The sequence below is a fragment of the Fusarium phalaenopsidis genome, assembly GCF_050370095.1.
Source record: "Fusarium phalaenopsidis strain FUZ10S chromosome Unknown contig_32304, whole genome shotgun sequence".
Lineage (NCBI taxonomy): Eukaryota > Fungi > Ascomycota > Sordariomycetes > Hypocreales > Nectriaceae > Fusarium > Fusarium phalaenopsidis.
The window spans coordinates 4,805,040-4,832,223 of record NW_028145404.1 but is presented as its reverse complement, the minus strand read 5'-3'; the positions used below and the strand labels follow the sequence as shown (position 1 = coordinate 4,832,223).

The 27,184-nt window shown below is 50.8% G+C and overlaps 8 protein-coding genes and 1 non-coding gene across 9 annotated transcripts; 3 read left to right on the top strand and 6 right to left on the bottom strand.

Annotated features, from left to right (window-relative positions):
- Positions 1 to 49: 49 nt before the first annotated feature.
- LRP88_10748 (glycosyl hydrolase) lies at positions 50 to 1,963 on the top strand (the record flags this gene model as incomplete). Its single annotated transcript, XM_083247198.1, has 5 exons — positions 50 to 391; positions 441 to 545; positions 593 to 1,046; positions 1,096 to 1,278; positions 1,326 to 1,963. The coding sequence occupies 5 exons, from the start codon at positions 50 to 52 to the stop codon at positions 1,961 to 1,963; spliced, it is 1,722 nt and encodes a 573-aa protein (XP_083098311.1).
- A 388-nt stretch (positions 1,964 to 2,351) lies between these two features.
- On the bottom strand, positions 2,352 to 2,423 carry LRP88_10747. The gene has a single exon. It is a non-coding gene; the product is annotated as a tRNA-Asp (tRNA).
- Positions 2,424 to 4,011: 1,588 nt separating this feature from the next.
- Positions 4,012 to 5,275, bottom strand: LRP88_10746 (cobalamin-independent methionine synthase II family protein; the record flags this gene model as incomplete). The annotated part of the gene is made up of 2 exons (XM_083247197.1): positions 4,012 to 4,580; positions 4,630 to 5,275. The coding sequence occupies 2 exons, from the start codon at positions 5,273 to 5,275 to the stop codon at positions 4,012 to 4,014; spliced, it is 1,215 nt and encodes a 404-aa protein (XP_083098310.1).
- Positions 5,276 to 6,317: 1,042 nt separating this feature from the next.
- LRP88_10745 (uncharacterized protein) lies at positions 6,318 to 9,704 on the top strand (the record flags this gene model as incomplete). The annotated part of the gene is made up of 4 exons (XM_083247196.1): positions 6,318 to 6,474; positions 6,524 to 7,173; positions 7,415 to 8,994; positions 9,044 to 9,704. 4 exons carry the CDS (start codon positions 6,318 to 6,320, stop codon positions 9,702 to 9,704), a joined length of 3,048 nt encoding a protein of 1,015 aa, XP_083098309.1.
- Positions 9,705 to 11,995: 2,291 nt separating this feature from the next.
- LRP88_10744 (uncharacterized protein) lies at positions 11,996 to 14,641 on the bottom strand (the record flags this gene model as incomplete). The annotated part of the gene is made up of 9 exons (XM_083247195.1): positions 11,996 to 12,300; positions 12,657 to 12,915; positions 12,967 to 13,025; positions 13,128 to 13,148; positions 13,244 to 13,572; positions 13,624 to 13,644; positions 13,698 to 13,906; positions 14,023 to 14,132; positions 14,494 to 14,641. The coding sequence occupies 9 exons, from the start codon at positions 14,639 to 14,641 to the stop codon at positions 11,996 to 11,998; spliced, it is 1,461 nt and encodes a 486-aa protein (XP_083098308.1).
- Positions 14,642 to 16,194: 1,553 nt separating this feature from the next.
- LRP88_10743 (uncharacterized protein) lies at positions 16,195 to 19,404 on the bottom strand (the record flags this gene model as incomplete). The annotated part of the gene is made up of 5 exons (XM_083247194.1): positions 16,195 to 16,267; positions 16,329 to 18,467; positions 18,933 to 19,069; positions 19,121 to 19,317; positions 19,377 to 19,404. 5 exons carry the CDS (start codon positions 19,402 to 19,404, stop codon positions 16,195 to 16,197), a joined length of 2,574 nt encoding a protein of 857 aa, XP_083098307.1.
- A 592-nt stretch (positions 19,405 to 19,996) lies between these two features.
- LRP88_10742 (uncharacterized protein) lies at positions 19,997 to 22,063 on the bottom strand (the record flags this gene model as incomplete). The annotated part of the gene is made up of 11 exons (XM_083247193.1): positions 19,997 to 20,102; positions 20,174 to 20,270; positions 20,323 to 20,750; positions 20,802 to 20,926; positions 20,977 to 21,085; positions 21,140 to 21,348; positions 21,397 to 21,509; positions 21,558 to 21,627; positions 21,678 to 21,708; positions 21,763 to 21,816; positions 21,864 to 22,063. The coding sequence occupies 11 exons, from the start codon at positions 22,061 to 22,063 to the stop codon at positions 19,997 to 19,999; spliced, it is 1,542 nt and encodes a 513-aa protein (XP_083098306.1).
- A 579-nt stretch (positions 22,064 to 22,642) lies between these two features.
- LRP88_10741 (LLM class flavin-dependent oxidoreductase) lies at positions 22,643 to 24,223 on the top strand (the record flags this gene model as incomplete). Its single annotated transcript, XM_083247192.1, has 4 exons — positions 22,643 to 22,924; positions 22,980 to 23,227; positions 23,279 to 23,461; positions 23,515 to 24,223. 4 exons carry the CDS (start codon positions 22,643 to 22,645, stop codon positions 24,221 to 24,223), a joined length of 1,422 nt encoding a protein of 473 aa, XP_083098305.1.
- A 237-nt stretch (positions 24,224 to 24,460) lies between these two features.
- LRP88_10740 (uncharacterized protein) lies at positions 24,461 to 25,148 on the bottom strand (the record flags this gene model as incomplete). The annotated part of the gene is made up of 3 exons (XM_083247191.1): positions 24,461 to 24,635; positions 24,687 to 24,796; positions 24,849 to 25,148. The coding sequence occupies 3 exons, from the start codon at positions 25,146 to 25,148 to the stop codon at positions 24,461 to 24,463; spliced, it is 585 nt and encodes a 194-aa protein (XP_083098304.1).
- Positions 25,149 to 27,184: the final 2,036 nt, after the last annotated feature.

Here is a 27,184-nt window from a genome sequence, read left to right as displayed (position 1 = left end):
CAGCCACTTTCTTTAATCATTGACTTTGACTACTCTTCTGGCATCAATCATGGCTACTGACACATCCAACGTAACCTTTACGAATCCCGTCATCAGGGGATTCAACCCCGATCCCACCATCTGTGTCGTGCCCGCTTCTGGCTCGGACCCTACGACCTTCTTCCTCAGTACTTCGACATTCGAGTTCTTTCCGGGATGCGCTATTTACACATCTACCAACTTGATTGATTGGAAACTCATCGGCCATGCTCTTACGCGACGCAGTCAGATCGAGATGCGCACAGTGGAACCTGGCGCGGGGAGTTGGGCGAGCACGTTGAGGTATCGGCCTGATGAAAAGAGGTGGTATCTTGCGAACGGCGTGTTTCAACGATATCGCCCGACTTCAGATGTAAGAGCCATGATTGGTACAATTCAACAGGCGAGCTAACATGTTCAAGGAACGCATCTTTCCCCGTGGCTTCTACGTCTGGACCGACAACATCTGGGACGAAAATGCCTGGTCCGACCCGGTCTACTTTGACAATCCGGGATTCGACCAAGATGTAAGTGGTTTGCGTTGAAATTAATTTTCTGTGCTTAATGTTGTCAGCTGTTCTGGGACGATAACGGCAGAGTCTTTCTGTCTACAACCATGCGACTAGCCTGGCGATCGCCCGACTCTAAGCAAAAGGACTTTGCCATTCACATTTCGGAAATAGACATTTCAACTGGCAGAACTCTTACACCTCCCAAGCCTATCCGAGAGTCCCCATTCGGCCTCGCAGAGGGCTCTCACATTATCAAGCGCGGCGATTACTACTATCTCTTCACTGCTGAGGGCGGTACAGAGGTTGGTCATCAGGAGTGGGTTCTCCGCAGTCAAGTTGGCCCTTATGGCCCTTGGGAGGGTCAGGGAAAGGCACTGTGGTATAATGGACCGGATGAGGAAGTGCAGAGAACCGGCCATGCTGATGTCTTTGAAGACGGTGATGGGCATTGGTGGGCTGTGTTTTTGGGCGTGAGGCCTGTCAAGGATAAGGGGATCTATCTGGAACCACAGCTGGGTACTTGCACTTCCTCTACTGAACCGAAATTGCGTGCTGACAGTGACAGGACGGGAAACGTTCCTTGTCAAGGTTGAGTGGGTAGACGATTGGCCCGTCTTTAATGGCGGAAACAATATCACCCTCGAGACCAAAGGCAGGAGTTTGCTAAGCTCGGCCACGGGCCCCACGAATCAAAAATGGGAGGCAGATCTTTCTTGCGATACTCTCGAGCTGGGATGGTACCAGAAGAGTACGTGCCCTGCAATCTCCATTTTAGCTCCAGCTGACAAGGGGTAGATACGCCACTCAAGCAGTGTTACAGCTTGACAGAGAAACCTGGCTACCTTAGGGTCTACGGAAACTGTTTCGACCTATCTAGTCCCGAGGGCCCTGCCATGCTTCTCAGGAAGCAAACCTCATACAACCAGACCTTTAGTGCAACAATGGAGTTTAACCCTACTGTTCGGGGCTACGAGGCCGGGATAGTGCTTTGGTGGAGCCAGTACTCGTATGCCACGGTGGGAATCGTGGCACATCAGGACGAGAATGGCAACATCAGGCCGAGGCTCACATTTAGAGAGCCAAGTGGCGAGGCCGGTAATGTCAAGGTCGGCGTCACTTTTTCTCCTGTCACTTCTCTATGGCTAACTCTCAACCAGGTTTCCACCTCGAGACACGACCTTAGCTCAACCAAAGTACAGTTGACGATCGAAGCTCGTCCTGTAGACTACTCTCTTTCTGCCATAGAGACAGAGTCTGGTAGAAAGGACGTAATAGGTGCGATGCTCACGCCAGTGGAAAAGCTAACTGTTGCGCCTCCCGTTGGAGGTTGTTTCGCAGGAGTCATGTTTGGAGTTTACTCGTTTGGCAAGGGTCAACCAGTGCTTGAGCCAGCTGATTTTACGAATATCAGCATCACTGAGGTTGATGCATGAAGTGACGAGTCGAGTTAAACATGCTTGGCAGGCAGACATTTGGGCTGAACCAACAAGGTCCTGAATTATCGGCTAGTAGAGTCAATCATCGAGAAATTTTTGACATTTGGTTAGCTGCTGTATGACTTTATTTCAGATGTGAATAATATCCCGAGATACAGTTGTAACATATGGGAGTTAAGCCGACTTGAAGATTTGATAGGTAGTAAGTGATGTCTACCCTGGATGGGTATTTCGGAAGGAACGAAAAATGGGGCAAAGAGTACGATCTATGTGCACTAAGCTGGTCATCGCCCTGGTCGGCGTGTCGGCTTGCGCACAAAAAGGAGAGCTAATCTAGAAAGGAGAAAAGCAAAAAGGAAACCCTGTGTAACACAGGTGGCTGGATCTCTCCCGCCGGGAATTGAACCCGGGTCTCAAGCGTGACAAGCTTGCATACTGACCACTATACTACGGAAGATGCCCAAGTGTTGAAGCACTTGGTGTAGTGGGGCGATGGTAGGATAGCTCAATTTGGAGACTATATACTCAATCTACTTGTCCGTAGGTAAGTTGAAGTTGATATCTGGGTGGAATCTCGCAGGCAGTCCTTCATGGAAAACTAGGCATATCCACATGACACTAACAATGGCCGTTTCCTCGAAGCTGTCCTCGACGTCGTGCTTTTCTTTCTCTCCATATCGGTATCTGCCGTGTAATCATCAGCCTTTATCAATCAGGGCTGCTCCCCTTGTACCTATAGTTTATACGGATATCGGTATCCGGGATGCGTTGTTGGAAGAGTTAATTGTACAGTTTATTGTAGGAGAAATAATCTTGATTGAGCCTTGAACAATTAGTCAAATTTTTCTTTTTCCCACTGGGGAGATTCCTGCCAACTGGGAAAACCTCCTTCGGGGCGGGTTAAAATTGCAGTGCAGTATGCAGCATGCATCGTAGCCCGCCTCACTTTTTTCACAAAGAACTCCATTGGTCGGAAGATGGTATGTACTTGCTTGGGGTGGAGGTGAAAGGATTGACGTTACCAGGAGACGAAAACCGACAGATTGAAGGTATGGCCTTGGAGAATGGAAGGTGAAGCATCCCGTTTCGACTGTGCCAATCGAGGCATTTAGCATCCATTACCCCCACTGGTTACGATACCACGTGGTTGGTATATCAATCCGCACATGATTGTCTACACCGTTTACCGGCTCGACCAGAAGAGAGCGGGCTCACCTAGTTGAACTGCGGATCCGTGGGAATCTACTTGATGGGCACAGAATCAAGGAACTTACTCGGACCATGCGATCGGGAGGTGAAGAGCTCAGGGCGGGCTAAAATTGCAGTGCACCACTTGCACAAATTGGCCGGAAGATTAGGGTGGCACCTTAAGAGCGCTCTGGCCAAAAGTGCAAATGATCCAAACCCCAAAATAGCACACACGCATGCGGCGTCATTACTTATAAGCCACCCTTGATAGTAGCTATTATAAGCTATTATTTAGGGTAGTGATTGTGTGCTGCCCTTATAGGCCTCTTTGGCTACTGTTGAAGTCAGACTCCGCTTGCTGCTGTTGCAGGCCCCTTTGGCTGCTACCATAAGCTTCCTCGTACGCTGTTTAGATGTTGATTTGGGCCACCTTGGTGTTGGCTCTCGGCTATGTCTTGGGTTATATACACTTCTTGCCCGAGCGCTCCTAAGGTGCCACCGTAGAAGATGGCGGGCGTTGACACCCGAGTAGCTAAGTAGTTGGATTGGCTTTTGTTGGAGGGAAGCGTTGAATTTGTGGTATATGTTGGTGGTAGTTTGGGGTGGATAAGAGGATTGACGTCGCCTGTCCAAGCACCGGGGCTGGTTAAAATTGCAGTGAAAAAACAGGATAGCGGACAGCTTCACGCCCGGGGCGGGGCGGGGCCAGTGCTATATTCGGCATCAAGTGCGCCAGTCCACCTTGTTTGGTTCACGTGCTCCTTTACGCGTTAATTCATTGACTGTTATTGGCAAGTGCGTGCTCCTCCATTGGTCGTAATGATCGTGATATGTACATGTCCAACCGTCAATCAACCTCAAGGCTCTCCCCAGATCTCATCGGCAATCTCCCTCACCAAAGCAAGCTTCTTCCTCTCCTCCTCCTCATTCAGAGGATACCCACTCTCATGGGTGCTGAATCCACACTGAGGGCTTACAGCAATTCTCTTGAGCGCCTCCTTCTGAGTCTCATCCGTTCCCTTGGCGACCCAATCCGCAGCGCTCAGAACACGCTTCTTCATCTCCTCCTTATCCTCTAGCTGGGGCAGCTTTGTGCTGATCACACCAACGACAACGTGCTTGTTGGTGGGGAGGTGCTGAAGAGGCTCGAAGCCTCCGGCGCGCTCAGTGTCGTACTCGAGGTAGAAGGTGTTGACGTTGAGGTCGCGGAATAGTTTCTCGGCGATGATGTCGTACTTGCCCTCAGCAAAGTGACGGCCGCCGATAAAGTTGCCTCGGCAGAGGTGGATGCCCGTGTGCATGTCGGAGGGCAGCTTGGAGAGACAGTCGTTGTAGAGCTTGATGTAGGCGTCCAGCAGGTCGTCGACGGTGCCGATGTTGTCGGCGTCAGCGGCCCAGCCATCACGGAACTTTTGGCTGCAGAAGTCTGATATATTGTCAGTGATAAGTTTCTGAAGAATGAGGCCTTCACTTACAAGCCATGCCGGGGTCGTCGAATTGAACGTTGCGAAGACCCGCCTTGTACAGCAGGTCCAGCTCGGCCTGGTACACCTTGGCGACATCCTTGAAGTACTCCTCATCGTTAGCATACGCCTCTGGCGTGTAAGCCTTGCCCTGCTTGTATCGCATATGGAACCAAGCAGGCGTGATCAGGGTGAGCTTGATGGCAGGCCAATCCTCCTTGGGCACAGACTGCTGAATGAGACGCAGCTCATGGACATTGGACACGGACTTTTCAGGGTCGTGAGAGAGCTTGGATCCAGCAATGACAGACTCGCCGGGCATGACCTGGCGATCCTTCTCAATCAGGCTCACCACGTCGGGATGGTACAGGCGGAACAGGCTCGCCTCGGCGTCCTGCAGCTGCTTGGTGCCGACAAACTCATCCCACATAAGGCCCCAGAAGCGCGTGCGGGTGAACTCTCCGCTGGTGACGGCCTTGAAGCCAAGGTCCTGCTGCAGCTTGACCACGTCTTTGACAGCGGCTGTCTCGACCTCAGCGAGACCGGCGTCCTCCGGGGAGACGCCCTTTTCGCGGATCTGCTCTCTAACGTCTAGAAGACGCTGAGGACGCAGGAGTGAGCCCATGTGCTCAGCGCGGAACGGTTTGGGAGAGGCCATTATGCTTATCTAGACGTGAATCTCAAGATGTCGCGTGCGTTGATTGCAGAGTAAAAAATTCAAGCTCCGTCAACGGAATGCTCGCCAAAAGATCATCCACCAAGAAGAGGGGCCGTTGCCCATGAGCCCATGCGGGGCTCACCAATTGGCGGGGTCAGAGATGACCGAGATCTGACTGAGGACGATCCCGTTGGACGGCAATTGATCCGCGTGCGCGTTCATCTCGAAAAGCTGGGTGCGTGATGTGGGAGGAGGGGTAAATGCCAGGAAGGGCAATTGGCCGAGGTCTACAACGTAGTAGCATTGTGTGAGATGGATGTCATCTTGAAGGATGCCTGCAGATGACTTCAGAGTAAGCACTTTGGAGAGTGAGCTGGTGAGTTGGCCATGGTTGATGAGGCATTGGGTAAGAAAAAAGACAAGTTAAAAACGATGGTGCAAGCCACGGAAAACGCCTCGACTTAATACTCCTCAAATGAGAACCTTGACGTCCTCACTCTGACATAAGTTTCGTGCTCCGTCACTGCTTACGTCGCATGGTGCGTGAGACACTCCCTCCCCTCTACGTACTGGAACCGGTCTCATTACGCGCTGTTCATCTTACCAGCCAATACGATACATAAAATTACAGCACCTGAAGACGCTGCAATAAGATTCGTGTAACCGTGGCCATGCTCGAGGAATAAATACTCTTTTCAAGTGGTGCAACGGCCCCCGCGGGCATGACATGGTCTCACCGGCCGGTCGTCCGCGGAGCCCCGAAACGGCCGGATCTCAAGGTTCCGGGTCGGGAAGGGTTGCATACCCGCACGGGAGGTGTCTATCAGGTATATCATCTGCAGGGAATCGTTAGAGGATACGAGTCGGAGATTTTTGTTACTTAATTGTAAGGTCAAATGGGGATATAAAGAGAGGTTCCCCTTCGAGGTCTGCTTACTGCTGATTATCTACCATGATCTAAATCTTACGGACTCCATCCAACGACGGACCTGTCTTACGGTATTGTACAGTAACACTGGCGCTTTTCTGTCACAAAATCATCATGCCGTCTCTACTTCGACGGAAATCCAAAGCTAGGAATGGTGACAGCAACATCACCCCGATCCCCGAGCCGCCGGCGCTTCCCTGGCTTGGACACATCGCCGAGTTCAAATCGGAGGATTCATTACAAGACCTGACCCGGCTCCACGAGATCTATGGTAATTGTTCAAGGTACTGATGCTTTAAACTTACAACTGACTTCAATAGGCGACATCTACAGATTACGCTTTCCCGAGGGAAAGTCTTACATCCTCCTCGGCTCAAACAAACTCGTCAACGAAGTATGCGACGAAACACGATTCCAAAAATCCATCAACAACGAACTCTGGGAAGTCCGAAACCTCGCCAACGACGGACTCTTCACAGCAAAGCTCGACGAGCAGAACTGGGGCATCGCCCACCGCGTCTTGATGCCCGCATTTGGTCCTGTGAACATTAGGGGCATGTTTGACGAGATGTACGATATCGCGACGCAGTTGGCTCTGAAGTGGGCGAGACATGGTCCTTCGCAGGCTATTCTTGCTGCTGATGATTTTACGCGGTTGGCGTTTGATACCATTGCGCTCTGCAGTATGGACTTTCGGTTTAATTCCTTCTACCGCGATACGGCACATCCTTTTATCAGCAGCATGGGCGATGTTCTCACCGAGTCCGGGAAGCGGTTTCAGCGTCCTTCCGTGGCAAAGGTGTTCTACCGCGCCATAACGAAAAAGTACTTTCAAGACATCAAGATGATGCGGGAGGTTGCAGACGAAGTCGTGTCAGCTCGGAGAGCCAATCCCGACAGCAAGAAGAAGGATCTTTTGGCGGCGATGATGAATGGTGTTGACCCCAAGACAGGGAAGAAGATGAATGATGTCAGTATTACTGATAATCTCATTACCTTCTTGGTTGCTGGCCATGAAACGACGTCTGGCACGTTGTCGTTCTTGTTTTACTCGTTGCTCAAGAACCCGGATTGTTACCAAAAAGCCCAGAAGGAGGTGGATGACATTATGGGCAAGGAACCTATTACTGTTGAAAAGATCTTTAAGCTGAGATACATTCCAGCTGTAAGTAGCTTTCAACCCGTCGCAAGCCCCCATCTAACTTTAGTAGGCCCTTCGCGAAACCCTTCGTGTCTGCTCCCCCATCCCCGGCGTCGCAATGGAAGCCCTCAAAGACACTCTCCTCGACTACAAATACCCCATAGCGAAAGGCGACGTCCTCAGCCCCTTCCTAACAGTCGCCCACCTCGACCCCCGAGTCTTTGGCGAAGACGCACACCTCTTCCGCCCCGAACGCATGCTCGATGAAAACTTTGAGCGTCTCCAAAAGGAACATCCAAACTGCTGGAAGCCCTTTGGCAATGGAGTGAGAGCTTGTATCGGACGGCCATTTGCGTGGCAGGAGATGTTGCTTGCCGTTGCGCTCCTGTTACAGAACTTCAACTTTTCGATGGATGATCCGGGGTATAATCTGAGGATCGCGGAGACGCTCACGGTGAAGCCTAAGGATTTTTATATCAGGGCTGCGTTGAGGCATGGGATGTCGCCTTTGGATTTGGAGCATAAACTTCGTGGGACGACGGCTGAACCGGTCGCTACGACGAATGGTGCAGCCAAGGACGACAAGCACGAGGTTTTGGAGTCTGATGGGAAGAGAATCAGCATCTTTTACGGTTCCAATAGTGGGACATGCGAGTCCCTTGCCCAACGACTTGCAGCCGATGCTTCCTCTCACGGCTTCACCGCATCATGTATCGAATCCCTCGACGTCGCCAAAGAGAACTTGCCCACCAACCAACCCGTCGTCATCATCACATCTTCCTACGAAGGTCAACCCCCAGACAACGCAGCACACTTTGTCTCTTGGCTCAAGAACCTTGAAGGCAAACCTCTTGACAAGGTGTCTTATGCCGTGTTTGGAGTTGGACATCGAGAGTGGTCTGCGACTTTCCACAAGGTCCCCAAGCTTGTCAACACTGAGCTTCAGGAGCATGGAGCTAAGCGAGTTGCTGAGATTGGCCTCACTGATACGTCGGATAGGGATCCGTTTACGGACTTTGAAACTTGGGAGGATAATGTACTATGGCCTGCTTTGCAGAAGGAGGGTCCTGTTTCGGAACCCAAGATTGCGATGCCACAGACAGATTTGTCGGTCTGTGTCTCTATGCCTCGAAGTTCGACACTCCGCCAAGATGTCAACGAAGCAATCGTCACAGCCACCAAAGATCTGAGTGGCCCAGGAGTTCCTCTCAAGAAACATTTCGAGATCGCACTCCCTAGCGAGGTCTCGTATCGGGCAGGTGATTACCTCTGCATCTTGCCCATCAACCCCCGAGAAACTGTGTCCCGCGTGTTCAGGCACTTCAAACTCTCATGGGATGCCGTGCTCACTATCGAGGGAGAGAAGAGAGTTGCTCTTCCAATGAGTCAACCGACTTCTGCTTGGAACGTTCTCAGTGCCTATGTTGAGCTAGCGCAGCCGGCTACCAAGAGGAATATCTTGTCTCTGGCAGAGTACACTTCGGATGCCGAGACCAAGCGGAGTCTTCGGGATCTCGCTGGTGAGAAGCTGCAAGAGGAAGTCACCAAGAAGCGTGTCTCTGTCATGGATCTCCTTGAACGATTCCCCAGGATTGAACTTCCTCTGGCTCCGTTCTTGACTATGCTACCACCGATGAGGATTCGTCAATAGTAAGTCCCTTACTTATCCATGTTGAGAATGAATACTCACATATTCCAGCTCCATCGCCTCTTCGCCTCTAAAGAGCCCCCACCATGTCTCAGTAACCTACTCTATCCTCGACGAGCCTTCACTCTCCGGCCAAGGACGCCACATCGGAGTAGCGACCAACTATCTCTCCAACCTCAGCCCCAACGACCTCGTCCACGTTGCCATTCGTCCCTCTCACGTCGCCTTCCATCTTCCTCTCACACCTGAGACCACTCCTATCATCTGTGTCGCCGCTGGCGCTGGAGTGGGACCTTTCCGTGCTTTTGTTGAGGAGCGAGCTCAGCAAATGGCCGCTGGGAGAAAGCTGGCACCCGCTCTGCTCTTCTTCGGTTGTCGTGGAAAGACAGACGATCTATACCGCGAAGAGTTTGACGCGTGGGAGAAGCAAGGTGCTGTGGTAGTAAAGAGAGCCTACTCACGCGAGACTTCAGAGGAGACAAAAAACTGCAAGTATGCCCAGCATCGAATGGTGGAGGAAAAGCACGAGGTTGCTGAGCTCTGGGACCGGGGGGCGAAGTTGTATGTGTGTGGTAGTCGCGACATGGGCAAGGCGGTTGAAGAGGCGTGTGTTGGACTGTTGACGGAGCTGAATGATATGAGTGAAAAGGAGGCCAGGGAGTTTGTTGAGGAGGTTAGGAACCAGAGGTTTGCTACTGATGTGTTTACCTGAAAGGGTTTGTACGAGCAGTGTTTTGTTGGCAGCATAGAATACCCTCGCTCCTTGTGTTATTTGACATGTTCTCTCTCTATCATTTGATGTCTCCTCGTGTTTCAAAAACCTCAATCACCGCATGTGCTGTGCATTGCTGGGCCGCTTCCAATGGTACCGTCCGATCTCGATGCTACGCATTGTGACGTGTCTATTCACTCTACACCGACCGCCGTTAACCTGTAGGGTCATATATGTGGAACCCTCCATTCCGCTATTCCGCACCAATCTGAATGTGACAGCTCCGAAGCCGAGAAATCCGGTGATGTTCACCAGCCACTGGCCAGTATGCACGTCTCTGGGAAACGGCGATAAGATGCGCAGGGATACGTGGAAACCATCAGCCGCACCCTTCATAATTCCAATCCTTGAAGGATCGAACCAACGATATTCTAAAGCTAGAATATGTGGGAACTTTGTGGTCTTATTTGCGGAGTACGGATGACGATCTCCCGTTTCAAGGTGCACAGACGCAGCCGTTGAAACTGGCATGCAGGATCCGGAGCGTTTATTCAATGCGGAATAACATGAACGGAGCTGTCAAACGCGGAATTGTCTTGCGGGCTCGTTCCGGGGTCATTCCATATCAAAATGATGAGGGTTCGAGCTGTGTCCAAACTGATATATCCAGTCCCTGGTGTCATCCCTTTCGTTCTGCACTGCACCTCATTTTCTCCTCTGCCTGCAGGTTCGGGCTTGACAAATCCTTTCTCGATTTTGAACCTTGCTATCGTTTAGAAGATGCTGGCCAAGCTTGTGTTCTGCCTGTTCCTTGCAGCGGTAAATGCTTGGACCCCCCAGTCAAGGAGTAAGTTCACTCGCATTCCCCAATGGGGTCGAAAGTTCTAACAAGTCACAGGAGCCGCACACCACAAGGGAGAGAAATTATCCGAACGATGGCTGTTGGGTTCTGACAAGATCCGAGGTGTCAACCTCGGCTCTCAATTCATCATCGAGCGCTGGATGGCCGAAGGGTCATGGAAGAAGATGAACTGCGGTCCTTACAACGACGAGTGGACTTGCGTTGAGGGCATCGGCCAGGCTGCTGCCGATAAGGCCTTTAAGAAACATTGGGAAACGTGGACCACTGAGGATGACATCAAGCAGATTGCAAGTCTCGGCTTGAACGCTGTGCGTATCCCGGTTGGGTTCTGGATGTATGAGGATATTATCAGGGAGGATGAGTATTATCCACGAGGTGGTATTTGGCATCTTGATCGTATTGTTGGGTGGTGTAAAGACCATGGTCTTTATGTCATTATCGACCTTCATGGTGCTCCGGGGTCGCAATCTCCGAGTGAGCAGTTTACTGGCCATGTAAGTCCCCGTCGTTCTCAAGGCGCCATATTCAGACTAACATGCCACAGGCCCTGAAGAACCCCGGATTCTACACACCCGAGAACTATGAGCGAGCCGCCAGATTTCTCGAATGGATGGCGAAGCGAATTCACACCAATGGCAACTACACCACAGTTGGCATGCTGGAGGTGATGAACGAGCCTGTTCGTTCTGGAAAGTGGAAGGCCGAGGCCACCGACATGAGGAAGAATTTCTACCCCAAGGCTTTCCACCGTATCCAGGCTATGGAGAGTTACCTCGATGTTGCCGAGTCTGATCGTCTTCACATTCAGTTCATGGTACGGCTTCCAACCACACCCTGGGTCATTCCTACTGACAATCGTTCTAGGGCAAATCATGGGGTGCCGGAGACCCTCGAGAATACCTCCCTGATAGCGACCTTCTCTTCTTCGACGCCCATCGGTACCTCAGCTTCGACAATCGCATCGCCGGCAACAAGAAAGCATACATTGAAACAGCCTGCGACGACTACATGGGCAAGAGCGTATACGTCGGCGAGTGGTCTCTCTCCGTCAACAGCACTCTCAAGAACACGGACGAATTCAAGGTCGATGGACAAGAGACTTGGTATAGGCATTATTGGGCTGCGCAAGTAGATTCATTTGAAAAATCAGATGGATGGTTCTTTTGGTCTTGGAAGTGTGATGGCAAAGTTGATTGGCGGTGGTGTTACAAGTCTGCTGTTGCTGCGGGTGTTATTCCAAAGGATGCTGGGAAAGCTGCTAGTATTAGCCCATGTTCTAGGTATTGATGAACCCTGTACAGAGGCGATTTTTCTCAAAGAGTAGAATACTTGATTGGGTAGCCCTCTCGAATTTAATCCATATTTTACTGAAATAGAAATACTCGATACTGCTAAATCATGTATAGGAACAAACAAATAATACTAGCCATTAAGCATCAATAACCCGGAGAGCCCTCTGAATAGTCTCCCTCCCCGTCCTCGCAACTTCCTCAACCCTCAATCTAAACTCCGGATCCTGCTCGCTCTCTCTGGCCACATTCTCACTGCGCACGAGATCAAAAGTCTCCTGCACAACATCCAAATACCTCACCACAGCATCGAGTATCGCAGTTTGAGATTCTTCGGCCTTGGCATGGAAAGAGTCTCTAAAGGCTCTCATCAAGTTGGTAAAGAGATCCTGGTTGGAGATGGTGCGCCATATTATGTTCTTTCTTCGCTGGTGGCTTCCTGTTCCTGAGGGATGGCATTAGTCTGAGGTCAACGCTTATTGCGAAATTCATAAAGCATACCGTATTCTTGGTTACATCCTCTATATGAAGATTCCATTGCCTTTCCGATGGTGGAGCTTCTAACACCGGAGAGCGAGTCAATCCGAAGCAGTCTGTCTAATCAGCAACCAATCTTTCAAGTTCAAGTCAACTTACCCCAGATCTGTTTCAAACTGTTCATTGACTCGCTCGATAGAATCGAGAAGGAGTTGCTGTCGTCTGAACAAAGCTTCCATCAATGGCCCAAGAGTATCATAATCATCATCTAGTCCAGTTTCTGCGCCGATTAGCCACATTCTCTCGGCCGTGTGGTTCACCTACCGAACTGCTCGGATGCCGTGTCCAGCAGAGTGTCAACGCTCTCAACAAGGTTCGTTTGCCGTTGCTGAATACTGTTGCATAGTACCTGCCAGGGGTCCTCTAGATCCTCTATCATTCCTTCCATGATCTCTTCGTTCCAGTTGTGCGGCCCAACCGCTGGTGTACAGTAGTCACCATATTGGCGACAAAAGGCAGCATAAGACGCTAGGCTGTTAGTAATGGAACAGGAGACGCTTTGTGGCAGCTCACCATGGTGCCACTGGAGATAATTAGCAGCAGTCTATGTCATGAACAGGTGAACTGAACTTACTCCCTCCCATACCCTCCCAGCACCCTTTGCCGACTCGCTCCATGTAGGAACTTGTCGACCTTATCCGTTAGCTGTTAGTCTACTGGCGAAGGCTTAAACTTACGTCTGTATATGTGTGCTGCAAAGTCCTGATTAAATGAGTGGGCTACACGATTAACGACGCTTGTACTCGATGTAAGGCCCTGCTCTATGTTAGTAACAGTCGGACTCTATCATGGCCTTCGTACCCTCCTCAGTTGCCTCTCCACATCGTCCAGCCTCCTGCAGAGCGCTTCACGGCGCTCCTCACTCGCAGTGCGTGCCCCAGACTGAACCCACAAGTCTACCTGCGCTAGAAACGCCGGAATCTGATCCTTGATGTAGCGCGTGGCGATGCGGCGTTGGCTATTCGCCACAATGGAGATGCAGTGCTTGCGGACTTGCAGGATTCCACTCAGCTGGAGAAATCGTGCCGACTTGGTCTTGGGCTCATCTCTATGGTCCCAGTAGTCTTTGTTACTGACGCAAAATATCTTGATTTCGTCAGTAGCCACACGCTCGTTGTACTTGTTCCTGAGTTCCTGCGTCACAAACGAATTGCGAGTTGTAACCAGGTACTCCTTAAGCCTGGGAGAGTTAGCGAAAAGTCTGGTATGTAGAGCGAGGACCTACTCAAACTCGTGATTCTTCTTGCGAGCCCTATTCAACGTCAGTCTCGGACCAAAAGCGCGACTGTACTTTTAAGTAGGTACCCGATGTTTTCCTGCCGCAACAACAGCTCTCTTTGATCATTCCTCTCCTCTTCTGTCAAGTCATCGTTGTCAAGTCCTTGATACTCGGCGAGATCTTCTTGAACTTCTCTGGCGTCTCTTTCGTCCGTGGCAATGGCGTCCATGAGTTTTTTAATGGCCTTGGCTCGCTGACCTCTCCAGTCCCTGATTGCTTCCTCGGCAAGAATGTCCTACGATGATTAGCATGGGCCATGAGCGAGGACAGTTTACCTACATCAGATCGGGTGCAAACTATGCCGACGTTTGAGAGACGGGCTCTTCTGGCCAACTCAAATACTTGATGAACTCCTTCATCAGTAACGGCACGGCCGATGTTGCAGATGGCAAAGATTTCGTTGCATGTTAAAAGATACCGCTCCGTGATCCTCTGACGAGCTGAGTTCAGATCTCGAAGCCCTAGGAAATGTTAGCAGTGATCTGAGCAGCCATTAGGAGCGTACCTGGCAGGTCGACCAAAATCAAGCCTCGACTGAGAATGTGTGCGTTCAAGAAGACCCTATCACGTCAGCTACCCCAACCGTGCTCCGAAGATGAATGACAAACTTTGTGCTTCGAATATACGGCCATTGAGCAGGTTGATTGCGCGAGGGTGGTTCCGAAGCTAGCTCCATCAAGGCTTTGGAACAAGCATCCTGTGAAAGCCCAGACTGCTTGGTGATGAAAACCGAAGGTTTTCCCCTCGCAGCCCATTGAAATAGTGTTTCAAGAACATCTTGCTCCGGTCGGTTGATGAGAAAAGCTTCATCGGTAAGTCTACCTCGGAACATGGCTCTAAAGGTGTCTCTGGCGAGGTTAGCACTATCTTCCATCTCTCGTCTCTCGGCATCCTCCATCTCGTCGCTATGGAGATGGTAGTGGCGATAAGACTGGAGCATCGTAGTGAGTTGATCTCGGAGTTCTTCCATGGTGAAGAGGTTGACTTCAATATCGAGAGTGTCGCGGTTGTGGTAGTGGAATTCTGTCACAACGCACGTACATGCCTCGCCACTGTTGCTCTGCTCTTGTTAGTATCTGGAGCCCAAATCAGAGGCATGCACTTACAGTCCTCGCAAGGCCCTTCACGTCAAGGAGTGAATTGAGAAGACTGCTTTTGCCTGAAACTGTTAACGGCAGGCTACGACTGGTCGATCTTCACTTACCAACACCCGAGTCCCCCACGAAGCCCACGGTTCGAGTTGATGGGTATTCAAACCTCGCTAGCTCGCCAGCCTCAGCATGAAGTCGCCGGATAGTCGACTCCGGACTATTGTGCAGCGATGAACTGCCCAAAACGCCTTCAACAGTTGACATGAGTTGTTTGGCATCTCGAAAGGCCTGTTGAAACTCGGGAGAGTGGAAGGCGTCCTGTGGAAGCTCCTCATCTAGAACGTTGTGGGGTAATCTGTCAGCACTTGAGCTTGAGCGGCGAGAACGGCGTCTTTGTCGAGGGGTGCCGGCCCTTGAGGAAGTGGGCTCGGGGGTGAGGGATACAGCTCGACTGTCAGATCCTCTAGCGACCCGATCGACAGCCTCAGCCACGTCGGAGAGATTATCGACGCCATTTGGCTCCGAAAGCCGCATGGTATTCATACCACGGACAACTTCGTCTTGGGAAGAGCCATTCCTGGATCTCGCAGGAGTAGTTTGGGTCCTTGTTGCGGGAGGAGGGGTTATAGAGACAGATGGGGTACGAAGCCTGCTAATAGAACTTCTTGGGGTTGAAGGACCCCCATTCCACAGAGACTCAGTCTCGGTGGAAGCAATAGGGATATCAGCCATCTCAATAAGATCTTGGGCAATTTCAACAGCAATAGGAAGGAATGAAAGAGGTATGCGGCGTGGTGGGTGGTGGTCCAGTTTCACCTGGCTTTAATTAACAACTCTGGGGTGTGGGGAGCCGAGGAATCTCTTCATGCCAAGACTGTTGTTGGTTGTTGGTTGTTGGTCCTGCCCGTATTGCGCCACACCCGGGCGGTTAGATGCGGCCCTGGATGTGACCAAAAGCCTCATTTGCCAATCACAGATGGTGTCCGGGTAGAACTGAGGCATTTCCCCGTCTCAGCTGTCTGCAGCTAGCTGGTGAGAAGTGTAAAAACGGCAGTACAAGGCTCTTAGCTGTGAAGATAGTTTCAGCTCGAGACCTCTAAGTTTCAGGCCGCGGCCTAGTCTCAGCATGTTGGCGCGCGCGTCTGCCTCTGATAAGCTTGGACAGTTCAAGTTGCAGTTTCCATCTCTTTGCCGGCTCTTCCGGGCACAGCCGGGGTCATTCAATCTGACCACACCACTACAAGGACACCACCTTCTCGAAACGTTCAAGCATGGGTCCGGAAGACCTAGAGTCCTGCGGTAAGAGATTTCACGTTGTTTAGTAATGCTAGCCGTGATAATTGGCTCTTGATAAAATTCATCTTTGTCTCATTTCTGTGTAGTCTTGATATGCAAGCTATGTTCTCCTTTTCTGACATCTCGGCCATGACACTCAAGAATTATAATCTTGGATAACCGATGCTGGTGCGTTTGCTTTTGCTATGGGAACATACTCGATGTCAAGTCTGGGTGTTCTGTTAGCAATCCAAGTTCAAGGTATGCACTAAGAGAGAATGATGTACTCACCCAAAAGCTGCGGGCCCTCCATTCCTTAGACCTTCCCCCTCTGTCCACTGCGAGTTTCCAACCAAGACCACAACATAAACTCGAAGCCCGTATCGATAATCTTGTGTCCCAAGTGCCCTGCCGTCTTCAGCATCAAGCAAGCAGATGAGATCAGGCACACTGGCAACGGTGACCTGGTCTTTGACTCGGAACGCGCGGATATTCTCGTTCTGGAATGTGATTCTGATTTCGTTTTCGGTTGGCGCCTCAGTGTCGAAGGGGACAATCTTGGCTGAGCCTTCTGTGAAAGCTCCGCGAACATGGCGCGTCACGCTGGTGATTTTGCCACTCAGGATCTTTCTTCCAGGATGAGTAGCGAGGATGCTGTCCACAATGTCTTGCTTCTCTGCTCTGGCTAGCTGTACAGCTCGGCCAAGTCGCCAAGCAAGAGAGATTGAAGACTGAACGGCGACTTGCTTCACCTGCTGGCCTGTTAATGCTCCAAGGGATATTCCTGCTGCCTGTCCCATCTGGACGCACACAGCGCGCAGCACATCCTCAATGTCTCGGTTGGAGTTCGATTGAACTTGCACTACCGTATTGCCCTTGCCGTCTGAAGCCGCTGCAGGTGCAAGTGATATACCCGCGTTATTAGGGGTAACTTGCCATAGGTTTGGATACGCGCGACCCATCAAGTCGCCGTCAATGAGAGGTTTGCCTGTCCAGAGCGCCGCTTGTATCCCTCTCATGCCATTTGAGCCTCCAATTTCGAGACTCATCACTGCAGTCAAGTGACCAAGGCCAAGACCTTGTGATTTTAGCACAGCGTTGACAGAGTTCTTGAGCTCTTCGCCGGATGGCAGTCGCTCTGAGAAGGTGCTTGGAGAGCCCATGACAGCAACGGCCGGGATGAATCCTTCATCAGGCAGCCCATTGGGAGATATCACATCCACAGAGCCGCCAGCAGCAAATAGCTTCTTTACGCTGAGATGGCTTGCGTAGACATCTCCTCCACCGCCGCAACCAAGGATGGCGCAACCTTCTGCAATCAGGTCGAGGTCGATTTGAGATAGGGTCCATCGGCCTTGAACAATCTTTGGACGGTAAGATGCGGTGAATATAGAAGGCGGTGATTTATTCTCGACACTCAAAGGTGGCTCTGTTGTCGACGTGGAAGTTTTCGGTGTGGAAGTTTCAAGCGCGTCGCCATTGTCGTCTTGCTCTGCATCCTGCGCCAAAAACGAGGGCCTTGTTTGGCTAGGCGTGAATCCCGTTGTTGAGAGCCTACCGACAGCTCGAACGTTGATATGAAGAGACCTGGTGCTGACGTAGGGAACCGGTAAGATAGTCTCCTCGACGACCTCAGGGGTGTCTGCCCCATTTTGACGAGCTTGAGAGATGGCTTGCTCTCGAACTTGTCTGACGGCTTCTTCCTCTGACTTGTCATCAGAAACGTGGACGATGGCGTCGCTGACACCCGAGACTCTTGCCATTGCTGCCCCAACAGCGTTGGCGACCTGGGCGAAGGGAGGCCGAATGATGTCTGATACACCCTGTAGTTTGTCGGAGCAGAGGATACTACCACCTCCTACTAGGATGACCGGGACTTCTGCTTCAGTGGTCTTCATCTCGTCTAGGACTGTTGACAGGAGGACGTCGATCTTGTCCTTGACCCGGCCGACAACGGATGGTGAGATATCGGAAACCAATGACCTATCACCTACACCCTCCAGTCCACTGGCGACGAGGATATCCGTGGTAGTCAAAATGGAACCCCCAAAGACCCGAGCATGTTGCGTCAAGTCTTTTCCCACGGAACGGGGTCCAACAGTTACCTCCTCAGACTCGCTCAGTTGAACGACGGAGCCTCCTCCAACACCTATACTTCGCAAGTCGGAAACAGCAAAGTTTGTCCTCACTCCCGCCAGATGAGAGAATGCTGCTGCTGGCCGTGGAAGCCCAGATGGCTCTACAGCGCAGACATCGGATGTTGTCCCGCCAATGTCGAGGACGAGAGCGCCCTGATTGAGACGATCCTGAATGTTGGCGAGGAAGACAGCTCCTGTGAGTGAATTTGTTGGACCGGATAAGAAGGTCGAAACAGGTAGAGCTGATGCATCCTCTGCACTGATTAGGGTGCCGTCATTCTTGGTGAGAAACCTGCTCTTTTGTTAGCGGTAGTACTATCGTCAAAGGGTCAACTCACAAATTTGCAGAGAGGTTTAAATCTCGAATCGAACTCTGAAACTGTCGGATAGTTTTGCGTGCAAAAGGTAATATGGTCGCGTTGAGGATGGTGGCATTCTCTCTCTCAATGAACCCGATGCCTGCCACATTGTGTGAAAGGGTAACGTTGATGTCCTCTCCCAGGACAGAACGAAGGATATCAGCGACCCTAGCTTCTTGGTGTAGTTCAGAATCTATCGGAGAGTAAATCCCAATTACCGCAATATCTCTGATCCCTGCTTTCCGAATCTCTTCTGCTGCTCTTTTCACAGCATTTTCATCAAGGGGCGTAATGACTCTGCCATCAACTGGAGAGCGCAGCTGCAGTCAGCAAGCATTCGAAATGGGTGAAGGGAATGTCTCTCACTCTCAAGGCCGCCTGGTAGGGACTCGCTGTACCCTTCAACAATCTCCCTCAGATCGTCAGGAAGACCTGCAAATGGAGGTACCTCCTTGCCATATGGCCCGCTCAGACGCAGAACAGCAATCTTGGCCAGTTTTCGAGAGTCCTTTTCGATGACAGCATTGATAAAGTGCTAAACAAAATGAGTGAATAGCTTCAGAAGACTATGGGTCAGAATGCTAACCGTAGTTCCGATATTGACGGCGATAATGTCGTCTCTGGCCTCCTGTGAAAGGCCGCGAATTACCCCTTTGAGAGCTTCGTTGATACCATGGCTCGTGTCTGAAGTTGTAGGAATCTTTGCAGAGCCAAGTACACTTTCAATGGGGCTTGTTTCGCTCAAGACCAGATCAATAGCCACCGCATCCGTGTTGGTGCCGCCTGGGGGGACGAGATATTAGCTCATCATTCTTTGAATAGCCTTTCCCGGATCTGCTTACCAACGTCTACTCCGATGATTGTAGGCATTGTAATGAACAATAAGTTTAGTGAGCGAGGTTATCTCCTATCAATCATAACAAGAAGCGAACAACCCTGCAAGCTTGCTGCACATTAATAGCCGAGAAGCTGATATGACCTGCGGGGCCTTGCCAAGGCGCGAGGGATCCTGTATCCGCAAGAGCCAATCCGTCAAAAATGATGTGCTCACTAGCAGTCATGACGAATCTTTGATAGGATGCCGGCATCGGCTTCTAGCACCTGATGGATTGATGGGCCCCGAGGAGATGGTTCTGCATATTCACGGAATGAGTATTTTCCTTCATTGAGTGAGCGAGTCCATCGGCTAAGGGTTTCGAGCTACTAATGGCAGATTTGGAATGGCCCTAATAACATCTACTCAAGCATGTTCATTTTACGTTGGATAGAAATGGTTATGCCTCGGCAGGATTGATCGACCTTGGACGCAATCCTTGGGCACTGTTTACAGGAGAGTGTAGGCAGACAGTTCATGTTTAGAAGCTACTTGTGATTAAATTTAAGGCCGTGAGCGCAGTAATTCGATCCGCACAGACTCGGTAGCTCTCTGACCCTTTTCACGTAGCTATGGACTACCTCTCCGTTAGGCTCTCAAATCCCCAGTTACTCGTGGAGACTCGGTGGCCTCAACAGGCCAAGCCTTGAACTCCAATAGACCCTCATCATTACGAATGGCCTTTCCGTTGTTTCTATGGAATCGTTGTCAGCCTTGTTCGACCATGGAAGTTGACGATTTTGCCGTAGAGGCAGGGGAACTCACATATCTCTCTTGATCTGGAGCAGAATTGCAAAGACGGTAACAATGGCCAAACCTATCATTCCGGCACAGACTTGATATCCGACCTTGTAATGGGGCGCTGTATGTAGTTGTTAGAATCTCGGCATTTCGAGTAAGGATCGTGAACGTACCGTCCACAGCAGGGAAGAGTAGAACCAGGGCCCAGGCATTAATGGCGTAGACCATGGTATTGCCGAGTGAAACGATTAGACCACGCAATGTTCCATTACCCTGACAAACTTCATTCAACCAGGCAATTGTCAAAGACTGCGCAGGAAGTCCAGCTGTGATGAAGATGTATCCGATGAACTTGAGTGCCTCAGGCGCCTTCCAGACGGCAACGAAGGCGTTTCCGGCTAGACAAAGCAACATGTTTGCGACAATGACCACTGGTCGGTTTTGCAGCCAGTCCGAGATAATGCCACTGATGATGGAGTTGATCAGAGCGGCTCCTTGTCCGGCAGTCGGGATGTTGTTGATCTGAGGAACAGTGTATTTGCCGAGGTACTGGAGCCAGAGGTTGAAGTAGCCATCTCCCCAAGAGAAGGCACCATAGAGGCTGGAAAGGATATCAGTGACCATAGTCGAATCTGGAAGAGAGTTCACTTACAAGTAACACGTCACAAAGAGGTAGACATGCCAGGTTGTCCAAATGCCCTTGAAGCGCGCCCAAGTGATCTTCTGTACTGGTCGGCGGCCGACACGGTCCATTCTCGCGATTGCCAGATCGACTTCCTGGGAAATTATCAGCTAGTGAGACCATCAAGCGAGAAGACGAGACTCACCGATGGCTTCAGCCACTTTGCTCTGGTATCCCTTGGTTGATCGGGAAGAGCGTAAAAGCCCCAAATGGCAATGGGAAAGGAGATGATCCCATCGAAGATGAATAGCCACCTATACACTATGAGTCAAGGCCTAAGAGATCTTGGCAATTGTAGTCGAACTCACCTCCAACTCGCCATACCCTTTCCATTCATGTTGGTGTAGAGACCCGCCTGAATGTAACCAGAGAACATGCCGGCCACTCGGGCAGAGACTTCATACAGAGCCATTCGCTTACCGAGCTCCGAAGGGGTATACCAAGCGCCAAGGAGAGCAGCGAAGCCGGGGAACGCGATTCCCTGGAAGAAACCAATGGCAAAACGCAAGCCATATACCTGAAAAAAGATCAGCTTCAGAGTTTTCCGTCGAAGAGTGGTACCTACCGTTTCAGCATTCTTAGCTCCGGCAATACCCATCACAAGAACGGTCCAAGCAAGCTCGCAGGTTGGCATGAGCAAGGACGGTCTGACACGTGTAGAAAGCAACATCAGCGGCACTGTCGGTTTCGTTAGTTGAGAGACTTGATCATGTGGAAATCACTGACCTGCTCCCGCAATAATACCACAGTTGAACGTAGTTGAGAAGTAGTTCAGCTCATTCCCGAAGAGTGACAGCTGCGAGATGGGTTAGCATTTATAAAACTCTCATCAGCTGTGAGTCTTACATCCTCTTGCATGCCAGAGACATAGGCATTGCTGGTACGAAAATGTTAGTGGTCAAGAATGTGGGAGACATCAAGAAGATCCTACCCAATGTTGGTGTTGTCCAAGGTCTGCATGAAACACGAGAGAGCAGTGTAAGACCTGTAAAGGTTAGAAGGGAGCCCCTGCAGACACGTGAAAGTGCGTACATGAGAAAGATGTCAAGCTTGCGAACCAGCCTTCGATCCTCATCCTTGTTGAAGTAACTAGGCAGCTTGAGCCCGAAGACATATTGCCGGTGCCCCTCTGTGGAAGCGTCGTCTCGGTCAGAGCTGCGGACATCAAGTGCAACCGGCACAAGGCCGTTACCCTTTGCATCGGGATCGTCAGATGCCGTGTGGGAGCCCATTGTAAGCCCTGTGTACCCGAGTATTTGGAACGTTGGACAGTGGCATGCATCTTGACCCGGGAATCTGGGTGATATACCTGCAGATTGGGGGCGAGGCTAAGCAGTCTAGGCCTAGCAGATAATGGCGAATTTAACCCAGACAATGAGGCGAAAGAAACCATCTTGCAGTGGAGATATTGATCCTTCGATGGATGTTGTTTACCGCAATTCCTACCCGACATATGATTCCTAGCGTTGGGAACTATACGCGAGCCAAAGACGACACGATAAGGCAAGATGCAAAACAAGCGTCGGATTGCGAATTTGCCAAATGAGGCAATACGAAGCGGTTTGTCAAGGATGTCGATATAACGACGATGGATCAAAGTGGAGTTTGGGAATAAGCGATCCGAACTATTTCCACGGAGTCATGCATCCGCTTAAACGGTGGGAAGCGACATCGGATACTGTGATTGATAATACATTGAGTGATCCCACTTGGCCTTGCCTCCCTTGTCTTGAGCTAGGGGAGAGTAGTGTAAGCGAGACGACTTCATATCACAGACTCTCTGTAGACGGCACATTATTCAGACAACCAAGATGACGAACTCTGGGACAGACAAGAAGAAACGCATCTATCTCAATGCCTTTGATGCTTGCACCGTGGGCCATACCAGCCCGGGGCAATGGCGCAACCCGATAGACCGGTCAGCCGACAAGCGAGACCTCGACTACTGGCTCGAGACGGCAAAGCTACTAGAGAAGGGAAAGTTTTTGTCGTACTTCCTGGCTGACACAGTTGGTGGCTTTGATGTGTACAAGGGGAGTCGAGATCCTGCCATCAAGATAGGATCAGAGTTCCCCGTCACAGACCCCTTTGTTGTAAGTCTATCGACGTCGATGGGTCGTGGGCAGTGTCACTAAATCTCTATGTTAGCCCATTTCAGCCATGGCCGCCGTGACAAAATCTCTAGGTTTTGGCGTCACTGCGTCAACAAGCTACGAGAGGCCATTCTTGCTTGCACGCCGCTTCTCAACGCTCGATCACTTCACCAAAGGCCGTATCGGATGGAACATTGTCACGTCTTGGAACAAGGCCAGTGCGTTGGCTATGGGGCTGACAGACATCATTCCTCATGATGAGCGTTACGCAGCAGCTGATGAGCTGATGGGACTTTTATATCAGTAAGTATTGAAAACAATCGATGTTGCTGGTCAACATGCTGATATCAGCAGACTCTGGGAGTCTTCTATTGCCGATGATGCTGTAGTAAAGGATAAGGAATCCGAGACTTATATCGATCCGTCCAAGGTCCGAACGATCAAGCATGAAGGGAAATATCACAAACTCGAAAGTCCGTTCATCGTCGACCCAAGTCCTCAGAGGACGCCATTCCTCTTCCAAGCCGGAACTTCCCCGTACTTATTCGAGGTACCTATATCTTTATCACCACATTCTAACTTCTATGTAGTGCTGGATCGGCTTTTGCGGCCAAGCATGCCGAAGCCATCTTCATCGCCGGCCACGTCCCAGGTACCCTGGCACCCAAGGTTGCCAAGATTCGACAGTTGGCTGCGGAACAAGGAAGGGATCCCCAGAGTCTGAAGTTCTTTCAATGTCTTACCGTCATCCTCGGGGAGACAGACGAAGATGCTCAGAAGAAGTTGGAAGAGATAAAGAAGTACCAGTCCATAGAGGGTGGTCTGGTCATCTTCAGCGCTTTTACTGGTATCGACCTCAGCAAATACGATCTTGACGAAGAGATTAAACCTGAAGACAGTAAATCTTCAGCAATCATTCAGTCAGCATTCAGCAACCTTTTCAACGAGGAGCAGGGAACCGGCAAGTGGACCCCACGACTAGCGGCAGAAGAGCTATCAATCGGTGGCAACGGAGCTGTTTTAGTTGGAAGCCCGCAGACTGTTGCCGACGGGATGGAGCGGTGGGTTAGGGAAGCTGATGTTGATGGTTTCAACTTGTCTCCTGTGGTTCAACCACAGTCTTGGCAAGATATTGTCGAGTTGCTTGTTCCGGAGTTGCAGAGGCGGGGCATCTACTGGAATGACTACGAAGTTCCGGGAGGTACGCTGAGGGAGAACGCACAGGGTAAGGGGAACAGTCACCTGAGAAGTGATCATGTCGGAAGTACATATGTTTTCGATGCTTCAAAGAAGGACTAGATATATCAATCGGACAAGAAGTGACACTCGATCTACTAGATCCATTGGTGGTATGAAGTCTATGGCAACGGCAGCTTGCAAGTCCAGCAAAAGAACTATCTATGGAGTTTGCCTAACCGTATAGCCCCCAGCTACGCCTGTTGAGGAAAAGAAGTCCTTGTTGTTAAAAGTGAACAGAGCAGTAGCCTCCCGATCAAAGGTTCCGGTAACGGCTAGTCCTCTAAGGTGGTAGGAGGCTTATGCACCTCCAGGGGGAAGCAAACCCTTGATAGGCTCGCCATCACGACGACCACAAGACGTGAGCTCAAAAACCTCTCCAACCGCAATTCCACTGTTAAAGTCCGCCATGACCTCGACGATGTATGCCTCGTAGTTGATGTGGAAGAGCTCGGGAATGGTCGTTGCGAATTTGCTACCTATTATTAGCGGCTGTAATTTGGTGTTCGCCGTTCAAGAGACTGACCCAAGGCCAAACCCGTGCAGGGCATTGTTCTCGTAGTGAAGGATCGCGTCGACTTCGAGGCTCAGAGTCTCGTTTTCGGCGGTTTGAAAGATGTATCGGTTCTGATAGAACTGCACACGAGTTAGTAGTTCTCCAGCCCCCAGGCGTAGACATGCCACTCACGCTGTTCTCTCCCGCTTCGTTGAGTGCAACTCGCTCATATGCAGCACCAACGGGCAGAATATCAGCCTCAAAGGCACCAGTGGCCTTGCCACCCTCAACATTGGGAGCCAAGGCAGTCATGCCATCTGGAGTGGAAACGTTTGCTGGGAGCGTCACGCGAAGATCCAGCTGCAGGAATGACGACGTCTTGGGAGGGTTGAAGACGCCGTTGTCAGTCTGGCCTCGACGCGCGAATCGGTCAAGACCCAGGCTGAGTCCAAGCTGGATGAAAAGAGGTGAGACGAAGAGTACGGCACGCATCTTGAGATAATTGTAGTTTGGTTTTGTTGAACTGCTGGTTGCTCCGTTGCTGTTGGCTGATGCTTCGAGTCTGTTGACATTGTTCAAGCACTTCCACCCTCGACTTTATATACTTTCTCTCACATAGAAACCTGTGGATTTCCATCTCCTCGCTGCTCGCTCTTCGCTCTCGCCTGACGTTGAAATCAAGCTCTCGCTATAGCATCGCCCTCAGTCATGGCGACCTCTGGATTTCCGCACTGGCGCTAGTTCTTACATCCATGTCCGGAAGAACGCCAGATAAGCGAATGAAGCTTGCAGAACGTGGTAAATGGGTCCTCGCAGTGAGATTTTAGCATGGGGCTGCGCCTGCACCCGTCATCTTGACTTTTATTCAAGCTTACTTGTCGGCGCCAGCCGGTCTTAACGCCGATGAGATAATTAAGCCCTTGTTCAAGGCTGTGTTTCTAGAATGGCGCGGCTGGATTACCATGGCCAATGAGGACTATAGCGCCAAATGCAGTAATTAATGTAGGGCTGGAAGTCAAGCAAGAAGCGACACACGTCTGCAAGAATGTATTTTAAGCTACCCATGGGTAATGTAACAAGGATTGGAAATCTGGAGGCTTGTCGATGTAGCACTAATGAGTTATCGGGTACTTCTTGGACAGATACAGGATGACCAGTGTCAAGACAATCTCGAGAGCAAAGAACATGGTCGCCATCTCATAACCAATGGGGAAGTGAGGGGCATCTCCTGTGTCGTAAATCAACAGCGGCACCCAGGCCTGGAACGTGAAGGCTGCGGTTTCAACCACACCAATGACAAGGGCACGGTGTTCAGCCGAGTATGACAGCACCTCGTTGATCCAGGTGATGATCAGTGCACCAGCACCAGTCTCACAGAAAGTGAGTAGCCATCCTGTCATCATGGCGGCGAGGTTATCCTCGGGCCATACAGATAGAATGATGGTGCCGATGATGGAGACCAGACAGGCGGCAATGACGAGAGGCCATCGCAGACCAATGGCATCCGAAGTCCAGGCGTATGTAAGAGTGCAAGCAATCTGAAGTCCATATCCAGCGCTGGGAATGATGTTGACCTCTTCAGTACTCCAGCGGCCCGTCGCCTTCAACCAAAGGTTAAAGTACGAGTATATCTTGATACCAAGAACGTGGGCGATGAAGATGGCACAGAACATGTATACATGCCAAGTTGAAAGAACGCGGCGGATGATCCCCCAGGTGAGCTTCTTCATCGGGGCTCGACCTTGCTTAAGCATGCGGTCGTTGGCCATTTGGAGGTCTTCAGGTTTGAGCCATCTGGCCTTGGATGAGTTTGGAGAGTCCGGAATAGCCCAGTAACCGTAGAGGCAGACGGGAATGCCGATGATACCTATTGCAGTGTAAGCCTCTTGTGAAAGATGATTAAAAGGCTCATTGCGTACCATCGAAGACAAAGAGCCACTGCCAAGCCCGGAGTCCACTTCTTCCATCCATACCCGAGTAAAGAGCCGCTTGGAGATATCTACGCACCATGTCAGTTAAGTTCAGAAAAGGCTACCAGTCAACTTGCCCCGAAAACATCTGAGCAGCACTAGAAGAAGCCTGAAAAATACAAGCCCTCTTCCCCAGCTCCATCGGCGTATACCAACTCCCAAGTAGCGTCATAACACCAGGATAAGCCGAAGCTTCAAGCATGCCGACGATGAAACGCAATCCACAGAGTGTCTTGACATCTTTGGCTCCAGCCATGCCGATAACGATGAAACTCCAGATGAGTTCAGCAGTGGGAAGCCAGATAGAAGGGCGGACTTTGGTGATGATGATTTGGGAGGGGAGTTGACCGATGATGTAGCCGACTGTCCAGAAGGTGCTGAGATAGTTCAGGTCGTTTCCTGTCATGTTGAGGTCTTCTTTCATTCCTGAGACGTAGGCATTGCTGACCTGTACAGCTGTAAGCCACCTTCAATGCCCCTTTGAAACAGTGGGTTGTCACTCACGTTGGTTTGGTCAAGATACTTGACGAAATACGCAATACAGCAGTAAGTCAGGAT